Below are 20,921 nucleotides of genomic sequence, written 5' to 3' on the forward strand. Positions count from 1 at the left end.
TGATCACTCCAGCAACATTCTGTACTACTGGCATCGCCCACATATTAATGGCTCAGATCAAATTCTTACACTTGAGTTTGTCCATAGAGTAGTTCTTGTACATCTGTAATATTCTTTCCTCAATTTTTCTTTTGATTTTTTATTCTGTAGCTCTGACAGTTCCCTGATTCCAAGATATTTGTAGGGTTATGCTGAGATATCCTGAATAGTTCCTTCATTAACTTGTATGTTATCAGATTGTACCAGGATGGCCATCTTTAGAGATGCTGACACACAGTTAGCCAAGCCAAGGCATAGCTCTATAGCTTCACTAAACTTTTCCACACATCATCGATTTCTGTAGCTCCTTCTTGTGACTGTTCATGTAGTTTCAGATTGCTGATGACTCACAAATTGTTAACTGGTTGTTGCTCTTTGCTGATATGGTAAATTGTTGGTTATCTCAACAAGCATCCATGTCACTGGTAGCATGGTTACCACAAACAGAACTGGCATTAAGGAATCCTCTTGAAAGATTTCTCTTTTAATTTGAACCTCATCAATGAGTCTCTTCCTGGTAGAGTCGAGTGCTGCAGTAAAACATAGATTGCTGAAGAAAGGAAATGATCTGTGGATTAACCTTGGTCATTTTCAGTGTATCAGTGATCCCTGATTGTGAGACACTGTTGGATGCTCTCTGGTAGTCTGCCCGCACAATCGCTAACTTTTTTCCTTCTTTGTTTTGCATCTTCTGTGATCCTCCTGTTTAGCCAGAGGTGGAATTTTGTTCCTTTCAGGTTTACTGTGCTGCCTTTTTGGTCAGGAACCAGCATTTCATTTGTGAGCTAGCTCTATCCAGATCTTCTTTGCCAGAATCGTTGTTAGAAGTTTCCATATAGTTGGTAAACACGTGGTCAGTCTATAATTCATAGGATCACTGCAACCTGCTTCTTTCATTCTTTTTTTTCCACTGAATGAGAAGAGTTGTCCCTGTCACCATCCATCTTGGAAATCCATTCTTCAAACGTTTATTAAGTTCTTCAAATAAACAATTATGGAGTATTGTAAGGTGTTTTGGCCAGAATCCATGTATCCTGTCTGGTCCAGCTGATTTCCGTTTTTTCATTTATCTTAGTACCTCATTTCTTTCTTTGGTCTTTCTGTGTATTCCTCTGTGGTGTGTTTTGTGAACTTTTTCTTTCACTTCTAATCCGATTCACTCTCTGCTCATGTTGTACAGTCTCAGACCAGATTTCCTTCCAGAAACAGTGTAACTCTCCAACATCATTTATTGGCTCTCTATTTTTGCCTATTCTTTTTTTCAGTATCAATCAGATGAAAGAATCTCCTAAGGTCTCTGGTGAAGTGGCTGTTCTCTTGATGCTAATAACTTTGTGCTGAAATCTTTCAAGTCCATGATACTAGCAATCAGCTGCTCTTTACATTGTTACTTCAAAGCTCTCACATATTTCATCTCCAAGGCCGTTTGCTGCTTTTTTCTCTTCAAATGATTTTTCTCATATTCATCCAGTAGGCTGGTATCTCAATATAAAACCGTACTCTTCTGTTTTAACATTCATGAAGGTTTTTGAAGATAGGAAGTTTTCCAATGGTTCATATGTTCTGATGGCTTGATGCTAAACCAAAGAGCTGCTACTGTAACTGTAGCATAAATTATGTAATTGTACTGGCTAATCCTTGTTGTTTTTTCTCCAGTTTCCTGATCCTGGGATTTAGGGGACTAAAGTGGTAGTTTGGCACCAAAGTTCTTTTCTGCATCTAGCCCATTTTTGTCTACTTTAAACACACATTTTATAGGATGTAGTAGGCCTGTTTACATTCATCCTACTGATCAGACGATCTCCACAGGACATTTCAATTTATTATGTGTTAATTTTATTTTTTCCAGTCTGACAGGTCTGTTTTCCTGAGTAAGGATCCATGGGAAATCAAACTGAAGTGACTGAATTTATTATCCTGGGACTTTCCAATGACCCACAGATGCAGATTTTCCTCTTCCTGGTGTTTTTAGTTGTCTACCTAATCACGCTTTTGGCAAATATGGTGATCATGCTGGTGATAAGGGCTGATCCTCAACTTCACACACTAATGTACTTCTTCCTGTCTCATTTATCCTTTGTTGATATTTGCTATTCCTCAGCCATTGTCCGTAAGATATTGGTGCATTTCTTGGCAGAGCACAAAACCATTTCTGTCAATAGCTGCATTACACAGATATTCTTCATTTTCCTGCTAGTTGTTACAGAAGGTTGTATCCTCTCAGCAATGGCTTATGACCGCTATGCTGCCATCTCTGACCCATTACATTACATGGATACAATGAGCAAAGGGATCTGTTTTCAGCTGGTGAGTGGTGCATGGGCGATAGGCTTCATAGATTCCCTGCTTAACACTGTTTTTGCCCTCAAGCTGCATTTCTGTGGGCCCAATCAAATCAACCATTTCAGTTGTGAGCTCCCTTGTGTATTACGTTTGTCCTGCACTGAGACCCTCACCAATCAAGTGATGCTTTTTACTTCTGTTGTCATACTTGGATCAAGCTCCTTTCTCTTCACCCTGATCTCCTACATTCACATCATCTCCACCATCCTGAGGATACGCTCTGCAGAAGGCAGGCGTAAAGCCTTCTCCACCTGCAGCTCCCACCTTATTGTGGTTGGTTTGTTGTACTTGACAGCTTTTTTCCAATACACCAAACCGAACTCAGTCTCATCTATGGTTCTGGATGAAATATTTTCCATCCAGTACAGTATCTTGACTCTCATGTTAAACCCCATCTTCTACAGCCTGAAAAACAAGGATGTGAAAACAGCTATAGGGAAAATGTTGGGGGAATACAATTTTTTCAAGTAGTGTCGATCTTATTTAAAAACAAACAAACAAACAACCAAAACAAAGAGCATAGAATTGTGGATAACTTGTGTTTGGCATCTAGCACTGGCATCTGACACTTTGAGCCAAAGCCTCAGCTGGTCTGAATCAGTGTGGCTCCATTAAACTCAGCAGGCCATATCCCCACTGGGTAGAAGAGACACTGAGCCAAGAGAACGAGATGCTGGGTCTCCATCTAGGGTGAGTGATAGAATCACCAGGATCTAGAGCCATTCATGTGCTCTCTTTCTCTCTTTGGACCAATATCTCTTTCAATCTGACCCACTGTCTTCAATGGAGCTATAGTCAATTTATATCACTTGAGGATCTGGCCAGTTCTATGAAAAGAACATCTCTGTCTATTGCATTCTGTAGTTCTTCCAGAGTATTTTGTTGAAAACCCTATTTAATATCTGTAGTATCTTATAGGATTCCTCCATATTAATATCTCTGTCTCCAACAATAATTAATAATGAGTGTGATCCCTAGCTGGGCCAAGATGCACAAAGGAATTAATGCTCTACTAGGAGAGATTGAGACATAGATCAGCTATCCCATACCGCCGTGGTTAGGGCACCCACATGGGAGGAAGCAGATCCCTTTTTAAAACCTTTCTCCTTACCAAGCATTTGAAGAGGGTCTGCTACAGTCCTAACTGCTAGGATAAAAGCTGAGGGGTTTTCTCCACCTAATTCCTCCTTCTCTCCTCTCTCTCACCATGGTTTCTTGCCACCTTAGGTGGGGTTAGAGACTTCTCAGCTGAAAATCCCAAGGTGAAGGAGGTGTGCTCCCACTGAAAAGATAAGAACTGAACTCCTGTGACAGCTGCGGGATTTAGAATACAACCCTCTGCTTGGCCTTTCCCATTGGCTAAGGAACCCTCTATCATGTTTTAAAATCTCATTCTTAGTTGCCTATATCTAAGGAACCCTCTATCATGTTTTAAAATCTCATTCTTAGTTGCCTATATCTCCCTTTCCACTGTCTAGTTTTTCCCATGTTTGGAAAACAAAATCTGAAAATGTTGTTTGAATGTGAATTTGGAAGAAAAATATTTATTTATTTATTTATTGCAAGGGGGAAGATTCCATTTCAATTTGACATCTCAAAATGAAATGAAAGTTTTTTGTTTCAAAATGTCCAATTGAAATGAGAACATGCATTTTGAATTGATATTTTCACTTAAATTGACTCATCTCAAGCTCATTGTAAATAAGAATATTCATTCAACATGAAAGATTTCATTGAAATGGACACTTTAAGAGAAAATGTTTTGTTACAGTCAAATTTTAAAATGAAATGTTTAGACATTTCTGCATCTGTTTAGATATTCTGCAAGAGATTTCATCTTTTTGGTCCCTGTTGAGATTAAATGAAATGTCAAAATATGGAGCTTCCTGTGTGATGGAAATTTCTATATTCCTAATATTTGTACACTACCAAGCATAACAAGGAAGTGATTTCATAACTTAAAAGGCCAGAAGGGACCACTGTGATCCCCTAGTTTGACCTAGGCCAGATTATATATTTATATATAGATAATAAAAATGTGGTTTCTCCAGTGTCTCTGTCTATTATATTTAAGGTTCTCTGGGTTATAGAAACTCTTTTATTTCATTTTAATCACACCTACTAGTATTTCGTTGGTGTTTAACAGATGATTGATGGTAATAACCTTCTGTAATTTGGGGAAAAGAACCTCACAGATGGACTGCAGATTGTTGTAGTAATTCAGCCTACAAATGTACTCATTGTGAGCTCAAGTGTAAAAAGTATGTGACAGTTCATAAGATGTCACAGTAACCTATAATAGCAAATGGTGGTGGGAAAAAATCACTAAAGGGAGAGAGAAAGAAAAACCGAATTAGTCCAAAGGATAGGTCTCCTGATAGAACTTACAGATATCATGCCTCATAAAAAAGTATGAGACCGAAAAATCAATGAAACCAAAATTAGTGTATCAAACTAGTCCTAATTGGTGAGCAAAGTAATGAGGGGATGGGCTGTTGCATCCAGATGTTCCTTTAAGGGTTCTTAAAGAAAGAGACTTTTGTAGAAAAGTTGGCTACTGGAGTGAGAGTCACCATAATGACTGACACCCTAACCATTTCCTGAGGCCCCAGAACTTCTTCATCCTAATCCTGAGAGATGTCCTGACCAGACTGGTCCTGAGAGGGGGAGGAAGATGACACCATCACTGCCTTCAGCTAAATCTCAAATACCACCTGAAATGTGAGACTTTCTCTTACTCTGTCTTCCTTCCCTTCCCCCACCTCCTTTTCTATCACCACTTTATTTCTTCTGTTTCCTACCCCTCCCCTTTTCCCTTATGTCTAATGGCTTAGCAGGACAAGGCTGTATACTTAGCAGCACTGCTGTGACCCTGTGACCAGAAAGAGGCCACTGTAAGTAATGCCCTTGTCATGGTATAAACCCCCACTCTGAACCTTAGTGTTCAAAAGATGGAGTGCCAGCATGAATTCCTTTAAGCTCAACTACCAGCTTAGTACTTGTAGTGCTGTTACCAACCAGGAATTCCAGTGCCTGGTACACTCTGGTCCCCCTAAAACCTTGCCCAGGCACTCCCAAGACCCAGTCCCTCTAGATCTTAACAAAAGGAATGTAAATCCTTTGCCCCACCGTTGCCTCTCCCAGGCTTCCCCTCCCTGAGTTACCTTGGAAGATTACTGTGATTCAAACTCCTTGAATCTTAAAATAGAGAGGAAAATTCACCTTTCCCCCTCCTTCTCTTTCCCCCTCCCAGACTCTCCCTGAGAGAGAAAGTAATCCTAACACAGAGAGAAATTAACCTTTCTCTCCCCCTTCCCTCCTTTCTCCCCATCAATTCCCTGGTGAATCCAGACCCAGTCCCCTGGGGTCCTGCCAGAATTAAAAAAAACAATCAGGTTCTTAAACAAGAAAAGCTTTTAATTAGAGGGAAAAACAGTAAGAATGATCTTTGTAAATTTAAGATGGAATATGTTACAGGGTCTTTCAGCTATAGACACTGGGAATACCCTCCCAGCCTAAGTATACAAGTACATATTAAAATCCTTTCAGCAAAATACAAATTTGCACTCCTTCCAGCCAAATATACATTTGCAAATAAAGAAAACAAACATAAGCCTAACTCGCCTTATCTACCTAGTACTCACTATTCTGGACATATAAGAGACTGTATCAAAGAGATTGGAGAGAAACCTGGTTGCACGTCTGGTCCCTCTGAGCCCCCAGAGTGAACAACCGCCAAAATCTAACAGCACACACAAAAAGCTTCCCTCCCTCAAGATTTGAAAGTATCCTTTCCCCTGATTGGTCCTATGGTCAGGTGACAGCCAGACTCACTGATCTTATTAACCATTTACAGGCAAAAGAGATATGAAGTACTTCTGTTCTATTAACTCTTACTTATCTGTTTATGACAGCCCTAAACAGCTGGATGCTGGTACAAGGTTGCCAGGTCTCTAAATGGCTAAGAAGACTGTGGGCAGTGCCTGTGTTTCTCCAGCTATGAGGTTGCAAATGAGAGTCAACCCCAGAGACTGAAGCTGCATTTTCTATATTTGCTGTTCCTTTCTCTCCCGTTGTGTGTGTGTGTTTCTCTTGTTTTGTCTTCTAGGAAATGGGATCGGACTTAAACAAGAACAACAATGATAGCTCCCGCCCAGTGCTACTAACTTCTTCTCTTTCCCCAAAAAGAACAGTCATTACCATCTTTAATGCCATCTAAAAGTCTGACAAACAAGATTTTTTTTCCTTCAGAAAACTTGCTTCAGCTAAAGCGGGGGGAATAACAGATGACGTTAAAATGAAAATCTTATTTAACACTTTCCTTTTCAAAGGTTTTAATTGTTTCTCCTTCTGTTCTGTGTCTTTAATAAAAGCTAAAAAGGACGTTTAATGGTGTATTTGCCATGGTAATAAGTAGGCTGAGCTCTCTGTATACCAAATTTTGAAGCTTGTTTAACATTGTTTAATGCTGGACAGTGACTGGGTTATGTTAACACATTTGAGGCCACATATTCCATCTAAATTAATAAAATATATGATGATACACATGACGTTCTTTGAGATCTTTGGATAAAGGAAGCTGCTGAAGAAGAAAATTACTCACTTCTTATACTGCCATTGTCTGTATCAGGGAACATAAGAATTGCCATATTGAGTGAGACATGCCATCTAGTCTCGAATCCTCTTTCTGGCAGTGACCAGAACCATCTATTCAGAGGAAGAGTCAATAACCTGACAGTACACAGATGTGGGATAATCTGTCCCCTATAGCAGAGTCTCTAATTGTTGGAGTTTGGTTAAGCCCTGAAGCTTGATATTTAATATTCCTTCCAAAAATCTTATCATAAAGAATTATGATAGCTCTGGGTGTTCTTCTGCAATCCCTTACTGATTCTTCCTACATTTCTGGTCTCTATATCTCCTTGTGCAAGGAGTTCCACAGTTTATTTTTGTGTCTTATTTGTCCATAGAGCATCCTCCCAACAGTGGTTCACCAAACAGACTAGCCTCACCTTATGTAAATCCTATGGAAAGAAGGAAAGTATAACTTTGCTGAATGGGCTTTTTCATTCATCTGTAATGTTTTTGTGCATCTCTTCTTCCCTATAGACATGATATTGCATGCACTTGAGTGTTTAGACTAAATGGTTGTATCCCTATAACCTAATATAAATGGAGGCTAACAGGACTTCCTCTTTTTGACTTTCTGAGAGATTGAGCCCAATCAGGATTGTGTATGATCCCAATCCTGCAGACAGATTATGAATCATGGTAGTGGTCAATAGTCACACTTAACTGATATATGACTATTCATGTGTTCATCCTATGCACTAGATGGTAATTAGATCTGCATTTTTGCAGAGCTTTGAATTCTGGGCACTGAGGAAGAAACAGGAGGAAATCTTGAATACAGTGGAAATGAAAATTTTAAATGGGTGGTTGGAGTTACAAAGATGGCCCATGTTCAGAACAAACTAGGGAAGTGTGAAAGTGATACCAATTATGAAGAAAAATCTGAGGGAATCCAGCTTTAGATAGTTTGGCAATGCAGAAAGAAAATCGGGAGAACATATAGGAAAGAGGGAGTTAAATGTAGAAGTGCAGGGTAAGAGAAATGTTGGAAGACCCAAAATTAGATGGATGGATGGCATAGTAAAGAATTTAGTAAGCTTCTGGGTTTCAGAGGAAATATATACAAGATGGACTAGAAAGCATAGGAAGAACTTGAAGACCCAACCACATATAGATGGAAGCAAGGCTAGAAGATTTGTGTTGAGTAAGTGCAGCCAGGGGTTCAGACACTATATTGCAAGATTGTCATTGTGACAGAAATGACAATATCCTGGAAAAACCTTGCTGAATTAAGTCTAACATCTTTGGACTTTGTTGTATTAAAAATGCAAATGTTTATGTACTGTTGTAGGACTGCATGGAGATTCTTCAAGAGGAAGTCATGAATAATGAAATCTCTGGGAGTTATTAGGATCTTCAAAGCACTATTGGGGATACTATGAGTGAAATGGTTGTCCTTGGACATTTTGTATAGGGGAAGGGAACGCAAATGCATGCCCAGATTTAGGGGCAAATGACCCAGGGTTTGGGGGGTGCAGCACTCAGGGTATTGTTTTGTTGTTAGCAACAAAATACAGATTTACAACTTCTAGTGTGCAAATTTATCTTCTTATATGACAGGGATAAATCATGCACACAAATCGTGCACCAAAGTCATGAAATGGGCTACAAATGTGATAAAAAATAAGATATTCAAAAGTTTAACAAATGTAGGGGGCCCTAAAGGCACTTCTCGCCTGGGGCACCATTTAATCTAGGTCTGGCCCTATGCAAATTATGATCTTGTAAACCCTTCTTTTGAGGCTGCACTTCGGGCAGAGATTGTCTGGCTGATTACATATGGAAGGACTCTTCAAAGAGACAAACTCAATAAATGAGTCACACTCAGAGTCAGGCATTGTTCTTGTTCTGAGGTAAGGGTGTGAAGAACATAAAGCCACAGGAAAATCCCTGAGTGGGGTTGAAAGACAGCTCTTTCCAAAGCCCACGCTGAAGTCAGGGTGATCTCTGGTAAGCTTGTTGTATAGGTTTCGTTTATTATTTTTAATATATTTTTATGTGTGGCGATTTGCCATAAGACTAAAATATGCTTGCTTAGAAAGAGCCATGTGGTAACATACAAACACAGCATTTACACTGTGTAGTGTCTCTGAGAAGAGAAGTGAAGCTGCTCTGTTAGGCAGAGTATCTTTTGCTTGGAATAACACAATTATTTCCATTACATGCATCTGAGGAAGTGGGTATTCACCCACGAAAGCTCATGCTCCAAAACGTCTGTTAGTCTATAAGGTGCCACAGGATTCTTTGCTGCTTTTACAATGAAGGGAGGTAACTGATCAGCCTTGGAAAAGCCTTCTCAGAAGGAAGAGCAAGCAGGTCTCCACCCAAGAGAGATAATGGGTAGGGAGCAGGAGACTGAGTGGCCTCACTGGACCATAGAGGGGGAACACAGGTGCAGTTCTCCTGAACTTTACCAATCATTGCACATTCAGCCCCGAGTAAGGCACAAACCCCACTCAGCAGATCCTGAGAATCTCCATCCGGTTCATGGCTCCCAGCCCCATGCTTCCTTTCCTAGGAAAAACAATGTCCTTCTGATGCAGGTTTATTTTCCATATAGTGCTGGCTCACTTCATGTCCAGAAGATATGGAGTCTGTGCCCCACAGGGGATGTTCTACTCATTGAACAGTGACTGGAAAAAGAACTCCATGTTGCTCGAAAGCTTGTCTTTTTCACTAATAAAACTGGTCCAACTTGTAAGAAAGAGAGAGAGAGAGAGATGCTGATGGAATGATAAACGATGGAACGATAAACGATACACTGAGAGGTATAAAGAGAAATAATGCTGATAGTCTATCATGATGTAATACATTATACAATAAATAAAAATGTATACTATTCAGAAATGTAGGGGGCTGTATCTGATCTCTTGAAAAAAGCATAGATCCATATCAGTGGTTTTCATTACTCAATCAAATGTTAGCTGCGAATGTTGGCCTTATTTTGTAACCTTGAGTTATTTGTGAACTCATTCTGATTTCACTGAATGCTGTGACAAATAATGTGGATATATGATTTCTTTTCCTCAGGGTTATTCATGACCTGCAGACGGAGCGTGTAACTGAGAACAATATTGCATGGGTGAATAGTTTTATCTATCTGGGTAGTCAGATGACAGCAGGAGGGTCTATATCTGAAGAAGTCACAGGTCTGATGGGTCTTGTGTCAATGGCATTTCCGTATCATTCAAAGGCCTTTGTTTGGATAGCAGGATGTCTATATGACAACTGAGAAACAAGTTTTAGAGCTTGTGATGACATCTCTCTTAGGCTTTGTCTACACTACGCGTTTAAACTGATTTTAGCAACATTAAACCGATTTAACGCTGTACCCATCCACACTATGAAGCCCTTTATATCAATATAAAGGGCTCTTTAAACCAATTTCTGTACTCCTCCCCGATGAGAGGCGTAGCGCTAAAATCGATATTACCATATCGGATTAGGGTTAGTGTGTCCGCAAATCGACGGTATTGGCCTCTGGGTGGTATCCCACAGTGCACCACTGTGACCGCTCTGGACAGCAATCTGAACTCGGATGCAGTGGCCAGGTAAACAGGAAAAGCCCCGAGAAATTTTGATTTTCATTTCCTGTTTGCCCAGCATGGAGCTCTGATCAGCACGGGTGGCAATGCAGTCCCAAATCCAAAAAGAGCTCCAGCATGGACCGTATGGGAGATACTGGATCTGATCGCTGTATGGGGAAACAAATCTGTTCTATCAAAGCTCCGTTACAGAAGATGAAATGCCAAAGCATTTGAAAAAAAAAATCTACAGGCTACACAGTGCTGTGTGACAAGCGTAACGGGAAGCCAGAGACTCAAACGGACACTCATGGAGGGAAGGAGGGAGGGAGGGGGTACTGAGGACTCCAGCTATCCCACAGTCCCCAGCAGTCTCTGAAAAGTATTTGCATTCTTGGCTGAGCTGCCAATGCCTGAAGGTTCAAACACATTGTCCGGCGTGGTTCAGGGAATAGATCGTCAATTTACTCCTCCCCACACCTGAAAGAAAAGGGAAAGAAATCGTTTCTTGACTTCTTTCAATATCACCCTATGTCTACTGAATGCTGCTGGTAGACGCGATGCTGCAGCAGTGAAGAGCAGTATCCACTCCTCTCCCCTGCCCGGTGGCAGACGGTGCAGTAGGACTGGTAACCGTCCTTATTATCCACCCTTGAGTACTCCTGGCTGGCTTCAGGTGAGGCTGGCTGGGGGGGCCTGGGTGAAAATAGGAATGATTCTCGGTCATTCCCAGTAGATGGTACTGAACGGCTGGTAACCATCCTCATCATAGCAACTGGGGGCTGAGCTCCATCAGCTCCCTTACTTTCCTGTGTAAAGAAAAGATTCTGTCCTACCTGGACTATCATAGCAGCGGCATGCTGGGTTCCTCTCCCCCGCACTGCTTAATGTCCTGCCTGGACTGCCATAGCACCAGGAGTCTGCCTCCCCCTTATTTTATCTCACTAACAAGTCACTGTTTCTTATTCCTGCATTCTTTATAACTTCATGACACAAATGGGGGGGACACTGTCATGGTAGCCCAGGAAGGTTGGGGGAGGAGGGAAGCAACGGGGGGGGGTTGTTGTAGAGGCACCCCCCTGTGAATGGCATGTAGCTCATCATTTCAGCAGGATCTGACACGAAACAGCTATGCTCTCTGATACACTGGTTCTCTAGTACACTTGCCCCATATTCTAGGCAGGACTGACTCTATTTTTAGAAACCATAAAGGAGGGATTGACTCGGGGAGTCATTCCCAGTTTTGCCTTTGCGCTCCCGGCCGATCTCAGCCAGGGGCACCTCTGATAGCAGCAGATACCACAGAAGGACAGATAACTGTCATCTCATTGCCAATTTACAGCGAGAGCAGACAATACAGAACAACTGATAACCATCTCTGCTATCATGCAAAAGCAAATGAATGCTGCTGTGTAGCGCTGGAGTATCGCCTCTGTCCGCGGCATTCAGTACACATACGGTGACTGTAAAAAAAAAAAAAGCTGAACAGGCTCCATGGTTTCCATGCTATGGCGTCTACCAGGGCAATCCAGGGAAAAAGGGAGCAAAATGATTGTCTGCCGTTGCTTTCCTGGAGGAAGGAATGACTGATGACATTTACCCAGAACCACCCGCGACAATGATTTTTGGCCCATCAGCCACTGGGCTCTCATCTCTGAATTCTAAGGGGCAGGGGAGACTGCGGTAACTATGGGATAGCTATGGAATAGCTACCCACAGTGCAACACTCCAGAAATCAACGCTAGCCTCGGACCATGGACACACACCGCTGAATTAATGTGCTTAGTGTGGCCACGTGCACTCGACTTTATACAATTTGTTTTATAAAACCGGTTTATGTAAAATTGGAATAATCTCGTAGTGTAGACGTACCCTTATATGCAGAAGAAACATATCCATTAAAAACTGCTGAGGAGAGGAAGATAAACAGTTTTCAGTGTCAAAAGTTACAGCATATTCTTCACTTTCATTTGTTTGATTTGCCACACATGATCCCAGCAAGTTGCAGTCTGGCATCAGTTGAGAAGATGACTACAATGGTAGAGTCATGTTCAGCTTTCAGAAGAAGTTATGCTTTTACTGAAGCTTTTTATGTTGGGGTCAAAGGAAATAGAGCACGAGGCTGACTAACAATAAGATTGGAAGATGCAATTTTGGAGATTGAGGAAATCTTAATCCTTCCATAGGTCGTGTACGAGTGTCTCCCACGTTCCAGGTGATGAGTCCCCTAACCAACGTGTTAAAGGTACTAGAAGTAAATGAGGTTCCCTGTGCCTCTTTAGCCTTTTTTCCCCTTAGCCTAGGATGAAACTATTTGGCAAGCTTGTTTCAAATTCACAAATGTATCAGGTCAATCAAAACAACATTTTTCCATGAATCAGCTGGTTGTCTGAAAAATGACACCCATCTCTATACAATGTAGCTTTCCTTTGTCTCCTCTCCTATTCTTTCCTGCCATCTTACAGTCTATTTGCTCCTTTCTCATTCCTTAACCTATGTATCCACCTAATGGTGATGTTTAAGGATGACTGGCCAATTCCCATGCTTTCACCTCTACTGCCCTTTTCTGGTAATTATACATTATGGCTATACATTATGGCTTTCATCTTCAAAGGAGTCTAGGAAGATGAAATGATTTGCTATGTGGATGTCTAACTCCTTAGCTTTCTTTGGAGAATCTGAGCCTAAATACATGCCTTTTTAATTGATCGTCCCTGAGATTGAAAATGTAAAGCACCTAAACCTATGATCTCACCATATTTATGATCCACATTAAAAAGGCAGGTTAGTTGATTCATGTTTTTATCCATTATGATCTTTTATTTTCCTTTTAATTTCAACAGACTAAGTTCTGCCCCCCATTATCTAGGGATGGGTCACTCTGCAAAGTTCCTTTGATTTCTGCCTGGATACAGCAGTCTGCTCACACACAGTCAGTAGCAGTGTAGGGGTCATAGCTGGCAACCCAGCCATCTCTCTCTTTGTGTATTTCTCCAAGCAGCACTGAGAAAACTGAGATCAGCTGGGTGCAGGATAACAGTAGTTTCTGCTTCTGGAGGCTGTGTGTTGGGGGGTGAGTAGATTAGGGGCAGGACATTCTCTAAAGAAGGCACTTAGATTTTAGTATCACTATGCACAGTGCCTTTGTTACCACTCAGGCAAGGTCCATCTCTTTTGCTCTTTGCTTGATTTTCTCTCTGGGTTACATGTGGGATAAACATAGATTTAACACTGGTCAGAACATTGGCTTCCTTCCTATTTCCACTACAAATCAATGTCAATTCAATGAGGGCAGGAGAGATTCTTTTATGTAGGAACAGTCTCATATTCAGGTGTGCAGGATCCTGAGTCAAAAGTCCCATTGGGTTTCATTTTAAGAGGTGTTACATGATTTAGGAACAAAACTCCCGTTAACTTACAATCAGACCCCTCTTTTAAAAATCATGTCAGCGTGCCTAGAGAGTATTTGCTGGGCACATTCATTTATTATGATCATTATTACTGTCCCTTAATATTACATAATGAGGATTTTTAAAAACAAATTGCTTTCACAATGTACAATATCTTTATGCATAAAAAGGATAAATTTACTGTTTAAAAATTATCCCCATGAGTTACCAATAAATCCTGCCCTGGACTGACTTTGTAGGTTTGGTTACTCAGGAGTTTTAACCCTAAGCCTTTGCACAATTCCTACAATTTAGATGCTCAAATACTCTTTTCTTTGACTTTCCTTAAAGTTTTTTCAGTGTCTGAGATCTCTGTCTGCTTGAAGTCACTGACCATGATGTCTTACCCTCTTTACGTGTTGTTCAGCTGCTCAATCAGACCCTTAGGGATCACTCTAAGTATTCCAATAATTGCTGCAATCATCTTTGTTCTATTTTTCCATAATCAATCTACTTTATGAAAGTGTTCTTCATACTTTGCCATTTTGTCTTCTTGTTTATTTTTTTATTTTTTGCCCCTGTGTGCTGGTAGGGTGATGTCTAGTAACATTTGGAATGTTTTTTCTGCACTGCTCTGTCTGTAACAATTGCCAGATCCCATAAAATCTTAGTCCCTTCATTCTCAAGAGTGTTTTTGATTTGGTGGTTGTGTTAACATATGATTTGTTGAAATCTATACTTCCATAGAGACTCCAGTGCAGGAACTTGGTGGCCTCATGTGTGTGCTCTCTCCTAGCCAGGCTCAGTAGGAGCTCCACAGTCTCTGCCTTTTCAAAACACATTGTGCATTTCAGGGAGCAGTTATGTTGTTTGATATTAATTCTATGTAAATAATCCTTAAGGACTTCCCTTGTGCACTCATATTGAGGCTCTCTGTCTCTTTTCTAATATCCTTCTAGATACTGTTAGTTTATGCATCTTCTGGTTTGATCTCTCTCCACCACTGTCCATGCACTGATTTCTGTGTAAAACACTGGAGTCTTTCTGTGGGGATTTCCTTTCTACTATCTTTCATGATTTCTTGGGCTGGAATGCACTCTCGGTCATTGCTATTTATCACCACTAGATGATCTTATTGTCTCTCATTTTTACTATCACCACTAGATGATCTTTTTGTCTCTCATTTTTACTATGTTTTCATGTTGTATTCTTGATTATCAAATTCCTCCTCCACAGATAACAGACCTTTTCCTTTATCACACTGTCAGACGTCCTGTCTGTGTCTTGATTGCTATTCAAAACTTGTTGCATCACTAGTAGCTATTTTGTTTGGATGTCAAATTTTTACTTATCCCCTTGATTCCACTTGATCACCCCGGCAGTGTGCCACACTACTGTTGATCCTGTGTCATTTCTTCTACCAAAATGTTTGCATGTGAGTCAATATGACTAATCTCCCTTTTCAGGCTTTCTGTCTCCATTTGCGTAAATAACGACTCTTTGCTATTAAGCTCTCAGTTGCCCAGCGAGTCTATGCTCAGTCATTTCTTTCTGAGTGTTGTCATTTCTCTCCTTCATGTCTTGGAGCATTCATGTCCTCCAGCCTCTCTCTTCTGCTTTTGCCAAAATCCAGCCTTAGATCACTTCTTGGTTTGCACTATGAGTCCTTTTCACTGTTTGGCTGGAAATGATCTCTGGTTTTATTGAATTGTTTGGACAGTTGCATGATATCAACCTGGCTTTACCCACTTTCACACACACATCTTGGCAGTGGAGGAGCCTGTCATACAGCTAAGCTCTTCTGAGGCCCTCTTCATGGCATTTGTAATATTTTTCAATTTGCCAGTGTTCTCTGTATTTGATTGGGTTGTCAGCCTATGCCCAAACCAGTATTTCTAGGTCCCAGGGTTTTTTTTTTTTTGTTATTATTTTATTTTTATAGAAATCCTAGATATTTTAATAGGGATGAGCCCAATAATATATTATAGATATTAAATACTCTATAACAGTGGTTTTGAACCTCTGGACCACAGACCACTAGGGGTCCATAGACCGTGTCTAAGATTTGCAAAGGGATCTGCACTTCCATTCAAAATGTTTTAGAGGTCCGCAAACGAAAAGGCCAAAAACCACTGGCTACAAAAATTACAAAATGTAATAGATGAAGAGGTGCTTATAGAATTGACCAGATCCCCAGTGTGTATGACTCAGCCATAGCTCCATTAGAGTAAAGGAGCCAGATCCACAGCTGGAGTAAAAACATCTGTATCTCTGCTGATGTTAGAGGGACAGATGAAAGAGTTATTAGGCCAGAGAGAAACAGCAAGCGAGTCAGTGACTTTATATCCTGGTGGTTAGGGCCTTCACCCTGGATGCAGGAGATCCAGTATCCAGTCCTCTTTCTCCAATTCCTCTTTAATTATTTAACCACAGTGAAACAGATTAAACTGGAGAGGAGAAGCAAGGCCCACATCAGACTTTTCTCATAGTCCCAGCTGGGCAGAGATTCTGTGAATACCTGTGGGGCCCGATTCTGTGATATAATGGTTAAAGTGGCAGTTAGGGCCTAAGTGCTGTTATGTATCTGGCCCATTTTGTCTCTGTAGAACACACAAATTCCAACCAGCTTATTATTTTACAGGATAGAATAAGGCCCTCTTTATAATCATCCTACTAATGAGATGATCTCTGCATGCCATTTCAATTCATTTTTATGATATGTGTTAATTTTATTTATTTGTCTTACAGGTCATGCTCTTGCTGAAAAAATATCAGTGGAAAATCAAACCACATGGACCAAATTTATTCTTCTAGGACTTTCCACTGACCCAAAGATGCAGATTTTTCTCTTCTCTGGGTGGTAACATAGTGATCATGGTGGTGATAAGAGCTGATTCTCACCTTCACACCCCTATGTACTGATTGGGAAAGCAGCCAAAGCTGTAGCTGGCTTAATAAGGGCCCAGCTGGCCCTTTTAAAAGGGCAGTTGGCCAGAAGCAGGCAGGCTCTCTCTAGTTGAGGAGGGAGATGGACCTAGCTGCCTGAGTGCTAAAGGGTACTGGAGTGAAGCAGGGCTGGGAAAAGGCCAGAGGAGCTGGGAAGCTCTGGGCCAGCAACTCCCCAAGCTGCACGGCCTTTTACAAGATCCCTGGAGGTACTGGGTTGCAGGGAAAGGCAGCAGGTCAACCTCTTCCTTACCTATGATGAGTGGCTTTTACACGGCAGTCTGTCCCAGTGAGCAGGGGCTAGATGGTGACTGGCCATAGCCCATGACTGAGGCAAGGTGGGGATAGAGGGTTGGGGGTTCCCCTGTGTGGAGAGACCCTGAGACTGTGGGGGTATTGCCAAGGGGGAAGCATCCCAAAGACAAGAGGACTGGGTCCAGAATGGACACAGGGGCCAGCAGCAGTGGGACACCGGCCTGTAGAGGGCTCTCTGGAGGCTGAAAACACTAATACCCTGAAGAACCAGCAGGCAGCACCACAGGAGTGAGTCCCTCACCACTACAGATTCCTAAATCCATTAGACTCTTTTAATAATCCAAGTATCATTGCTCTCATTCTTACACATGGTAGAGCGGTGCTTAAGGGCTGAACCAACACAGTGTTACTGGTAGCTTGTTACAGAGAGCAAACTTCAGGGGTCTGGTCCTGGGGGAACAAGCCAACTCTTTTAAACAGCTCTCAAGAATCAGATCTTAGTCTTGGAGTCAGCTAAGGAACAACTCGTTGCTCAATTCCTACTACACATCTTGAGAAGTTTCACTGCTCTGGAAAAAGAATATTGGATCTCCTTAGATGCTGTATTCCAAAGGGAGATAGAGAGATTAGTAGACAAATCAGTAAGTAGGTAGATAAACAGACTAAGAAAACAGAAAGCAAAAACCACAGGTCAGAATGATCTCACCATATTTAAGATCCATATTAAAAAGTCAGGTGAGTTGATCCAAATTTTTATTCCTTTTTATATATTTTTATCCTTTCCATTTCAAAGGACCCGATTCTGCTCCCCTCCCCACCTCATCTCGGGGTGGGTCTCTCTATTGCCTACCATTGTCTTCTTCTGGGAAGCGGCAGTCTGCTGACACAGAGTCAGTCACAGCATAGGGGCCATGATTAGCAGCCCAGCAACTACTGAATCAAACAGCTCGCTTTCTCACTATTTCTCAAGGCAGGGCAACTAAGACAGTTGGTGAATGTTAGCAGTAATTTCTATTTTTGGAGTGTGTGTGTGTGTGAGAGAGAGAGAGAGAGAGGGGCATTGGTATAGGTTGAGAGTAGGACATTCTCTGAGAAGACACTTAGTTTTAATAAGAATGTAAAAATGGCCCTACTTGTTCAGATTAATAGTCCATCTAGCCCAGTATCTTGTCTCCAATAGATGGTGCCAGATGCTTCAGAGAAAGTCAACAGAACATGCCAGTTTATTGAGTGATCCATCCCCTGTTGTCCAATCCCAGCTTCCAGCAGTCAGTGGTTTAGGGACACCCAGCACATGGGGTGACATCCCTGACCAACTTGGCTAATAGAAAATTGATGGACCTGTCCTCCATGAACTCATCTGGTTTCTGTGGTATGTGAAGGGGTGAATAACACTTCCCATTCACTTTTTCCACACCATTCATGATTTTATACACCTCTATCATATCCCCCTTCAGTCGCCTTTTTCCAAGCTAAATATGTTTTTAATCTCTCCTCATATGGAAGCTGTTCCATACCCACCATTTTTTGGCTCTTTTCTCTACTTTTTTAAATTTTAATGTATTGTTTTTTGAGATGGGGCTGCCACAACTACACAAAGTATTCAAGGTGTGGATGTGCCATGGATTTATATAGTGGCGTTCTGATACTATCAGTCTTATTATCTATCCCTTTCTTAATGGTTCCTAACATTCTGTTAGCTTTTTGTTTTGTTTTTAACTGCACATTGAGCCGACGTTTTCAGAGAACTATGCATGATGACTCCAAGATCTCTTTCTTAAGGGGTAACAGATAATTTAGACCACATCATTTTTATGTATAGATGAGATCATATTTTCCAATATGCATTACATTGCATCAATCAACATTGAATTTCATCTGCCATTTGTCACCCAGTTACCCAGTTTTGTTAGATCCCTTTGTAACTCTTCTCAGTCTACTTTGGGCTTAACTATCTTGAATAATTTTGTACCATATGCAAAAATTTTGTATCATTTATAGCTTTTTCCCAATAATTTATGACTATGTTGAAGAGCAATGGTCCCAGTACAGATCCTTGGGATACCCAAATATTTACATTTCTAACTGTGAAATTTCACTTTGCACACAATCTGCATGTGTTGACATTCAGATTCTAGTACAAGGTCCACCTCTTTGCTGAGGTATTTGTCTCATAAGTTGATAATGAAAGAAAAGTTATTTTTTTTCTCGGTGTTGTTGTTTCTCTCCTTCAAGTCTTGGAGCATTCATGGACTCCAGCCTCTCTCTTCTGGTTTTGCCAAAATCCAATCTTTGGTCACTTCTTGGTTTGCACTATGAGTTCTTTTCCCTCTTTGGCTGAAAATGATCACTGGTTTTCTTGAATTGTTTGCACAGTTGCATGATATCAACCTGGAGTTACCCACTTCCACACACACACTTTGGCAGTGGAGGAGCCTGTCATACAGCTAAGATCTTTTGAGGCTTTCTTCATGGCAGTTGTAATATTTATCAATTTGCCTATCTTCTCTGTATTTGATTGGGTTGTCAGCCTATGCCAAAACCAGTCTTTCTAGTTTGGGGGAGTTTATTATTTTGTTATAAAAATCCTAGATATTTTAATAGGGATGAATCCAATAAGGTACTACAGATATTAAATACTCTACAACAGTGGTTTTCAACTTGTGGTCCGTAGAACCCTGGTGGTCCATAGACCATGCCTAAGATTTCCAAAGTGGTCTGTACCTGCATTTTAAATTTGTTACGGGTCTGCAAATGAAAAGTTAGAAAGCACTGGCCTACAAAATTATAAAATGTAATAGAAACAGGTACTTCTTATAGAATTGGCCAAATTTCCCTTTGCACAGAATCTGCCTGTGTTTACATTCAGAATCAAGTATAAGGTCCACCTTTATGCTTAGGTATTTGTCTAGTGAGTTGATAATGAAAGAGAGGTAATTTTTTCTCTGAGATCATATGGAGATGACTATAGATTGGACATTGGAGAGAACATTGGCTTCATTCCCATTCCCCATGAAAACTGATGTCAAAATAACCACTGACTTCCATGGGGGCAGGATAGATTCTCTACTATGTGTAAAGCCTCATATTCTGATGTGCAGAACAATGAATCAAAAGCCTCATTCAGTTAGAGTTTAAATGACTTAGGAACAAAAGTCCCATTAATTTTCTATAAGGCCCCTCTTTTCAAAATTATGTCACTGTGCCGACGGAATGTTTGCTTGTCACATTCATTTCTTCTTCTTCTTGATAAATCCTAATGATTTTAATAGGTAAGAATCCAATTATATGCTACAGAAATTAAATAGTGTTTTCAACAAAATAGTCTAGAACAAGTGACAAAAAGCAATAGAGAGGGAGATTCTCTTTATACATTAGTCCATATGCCCAGCTATTGTAAATTGGCCATAGTTGTTTCATTGGAGTGAATCTGTCAGTTCCCATCCTGGTGTACCTCAGTTGTAGCTCTCTGAAGTCATAAGGCCGGATTAAAGAAACATTAAGATGGGGGGTGGGGGGGGTTAATTGTATAGCCTGCTGGTTAGAGACCTATCCCGGATGCACAAGACTGAGTATCCAGTAACCCTGCTGTGCTTCCTCTCTAATATTTGAGTTATATTGCATCAGATTAAAGAGGACAGAATTAGGGAGCCCAACATCAGCCTGTCTGCTAGTCGCAGCTAACAGGGATTTTGTGAACGCCAATGGGGCTAGATTCTGTGATTTAGGCAGTTAAAGTGGCAGTTAGGTGTCAAGTCCTTTTGTGTATCCAGCATGTTTTGTCTATTAAAAC

At 40.9% G+C, this 20,921-nt stretch overlaps 1 protein-coding gene across 1 annotated transcript; it reads left to right on the forward strand.

Moving 5' to 3' along the window:
* The first annotated feature begins 1,920 nt into the window (after positions 1–1,920).
* LOC115643229 (olfactory receptor 5A1-like) lies at positions 1,921–2,853 on the forward strand. The gene has a single exon (XM_030547122.1). It carries the CDS (start codon positions 1,921–1,923, stop codon positions 2,851–2,853), a length of 933 nt encoding a protein of 310 aa, XP_030402982.1.
* Positions 2,854–20,921: the final 18,068 nt, after the last annotated feature.

Source organism: Gopherus evgoodei, unplaced genomic scaffold (genome assembly GCF_007399415.2).
Source record: "Gopherus evgoodei ecotype Sinaloan lineage unplaced genomic scaffold, rGopEvg1_v1.p scaffold_53_arrow_ctg1, whole genome shotgun sequence".
NCBI classification, from domain to species: domain Eukaryota; kingdom Metazoa; phylum Chordata; order Testudines; family Testudinidae; genus Gopherus; species Gopherus evgoodei.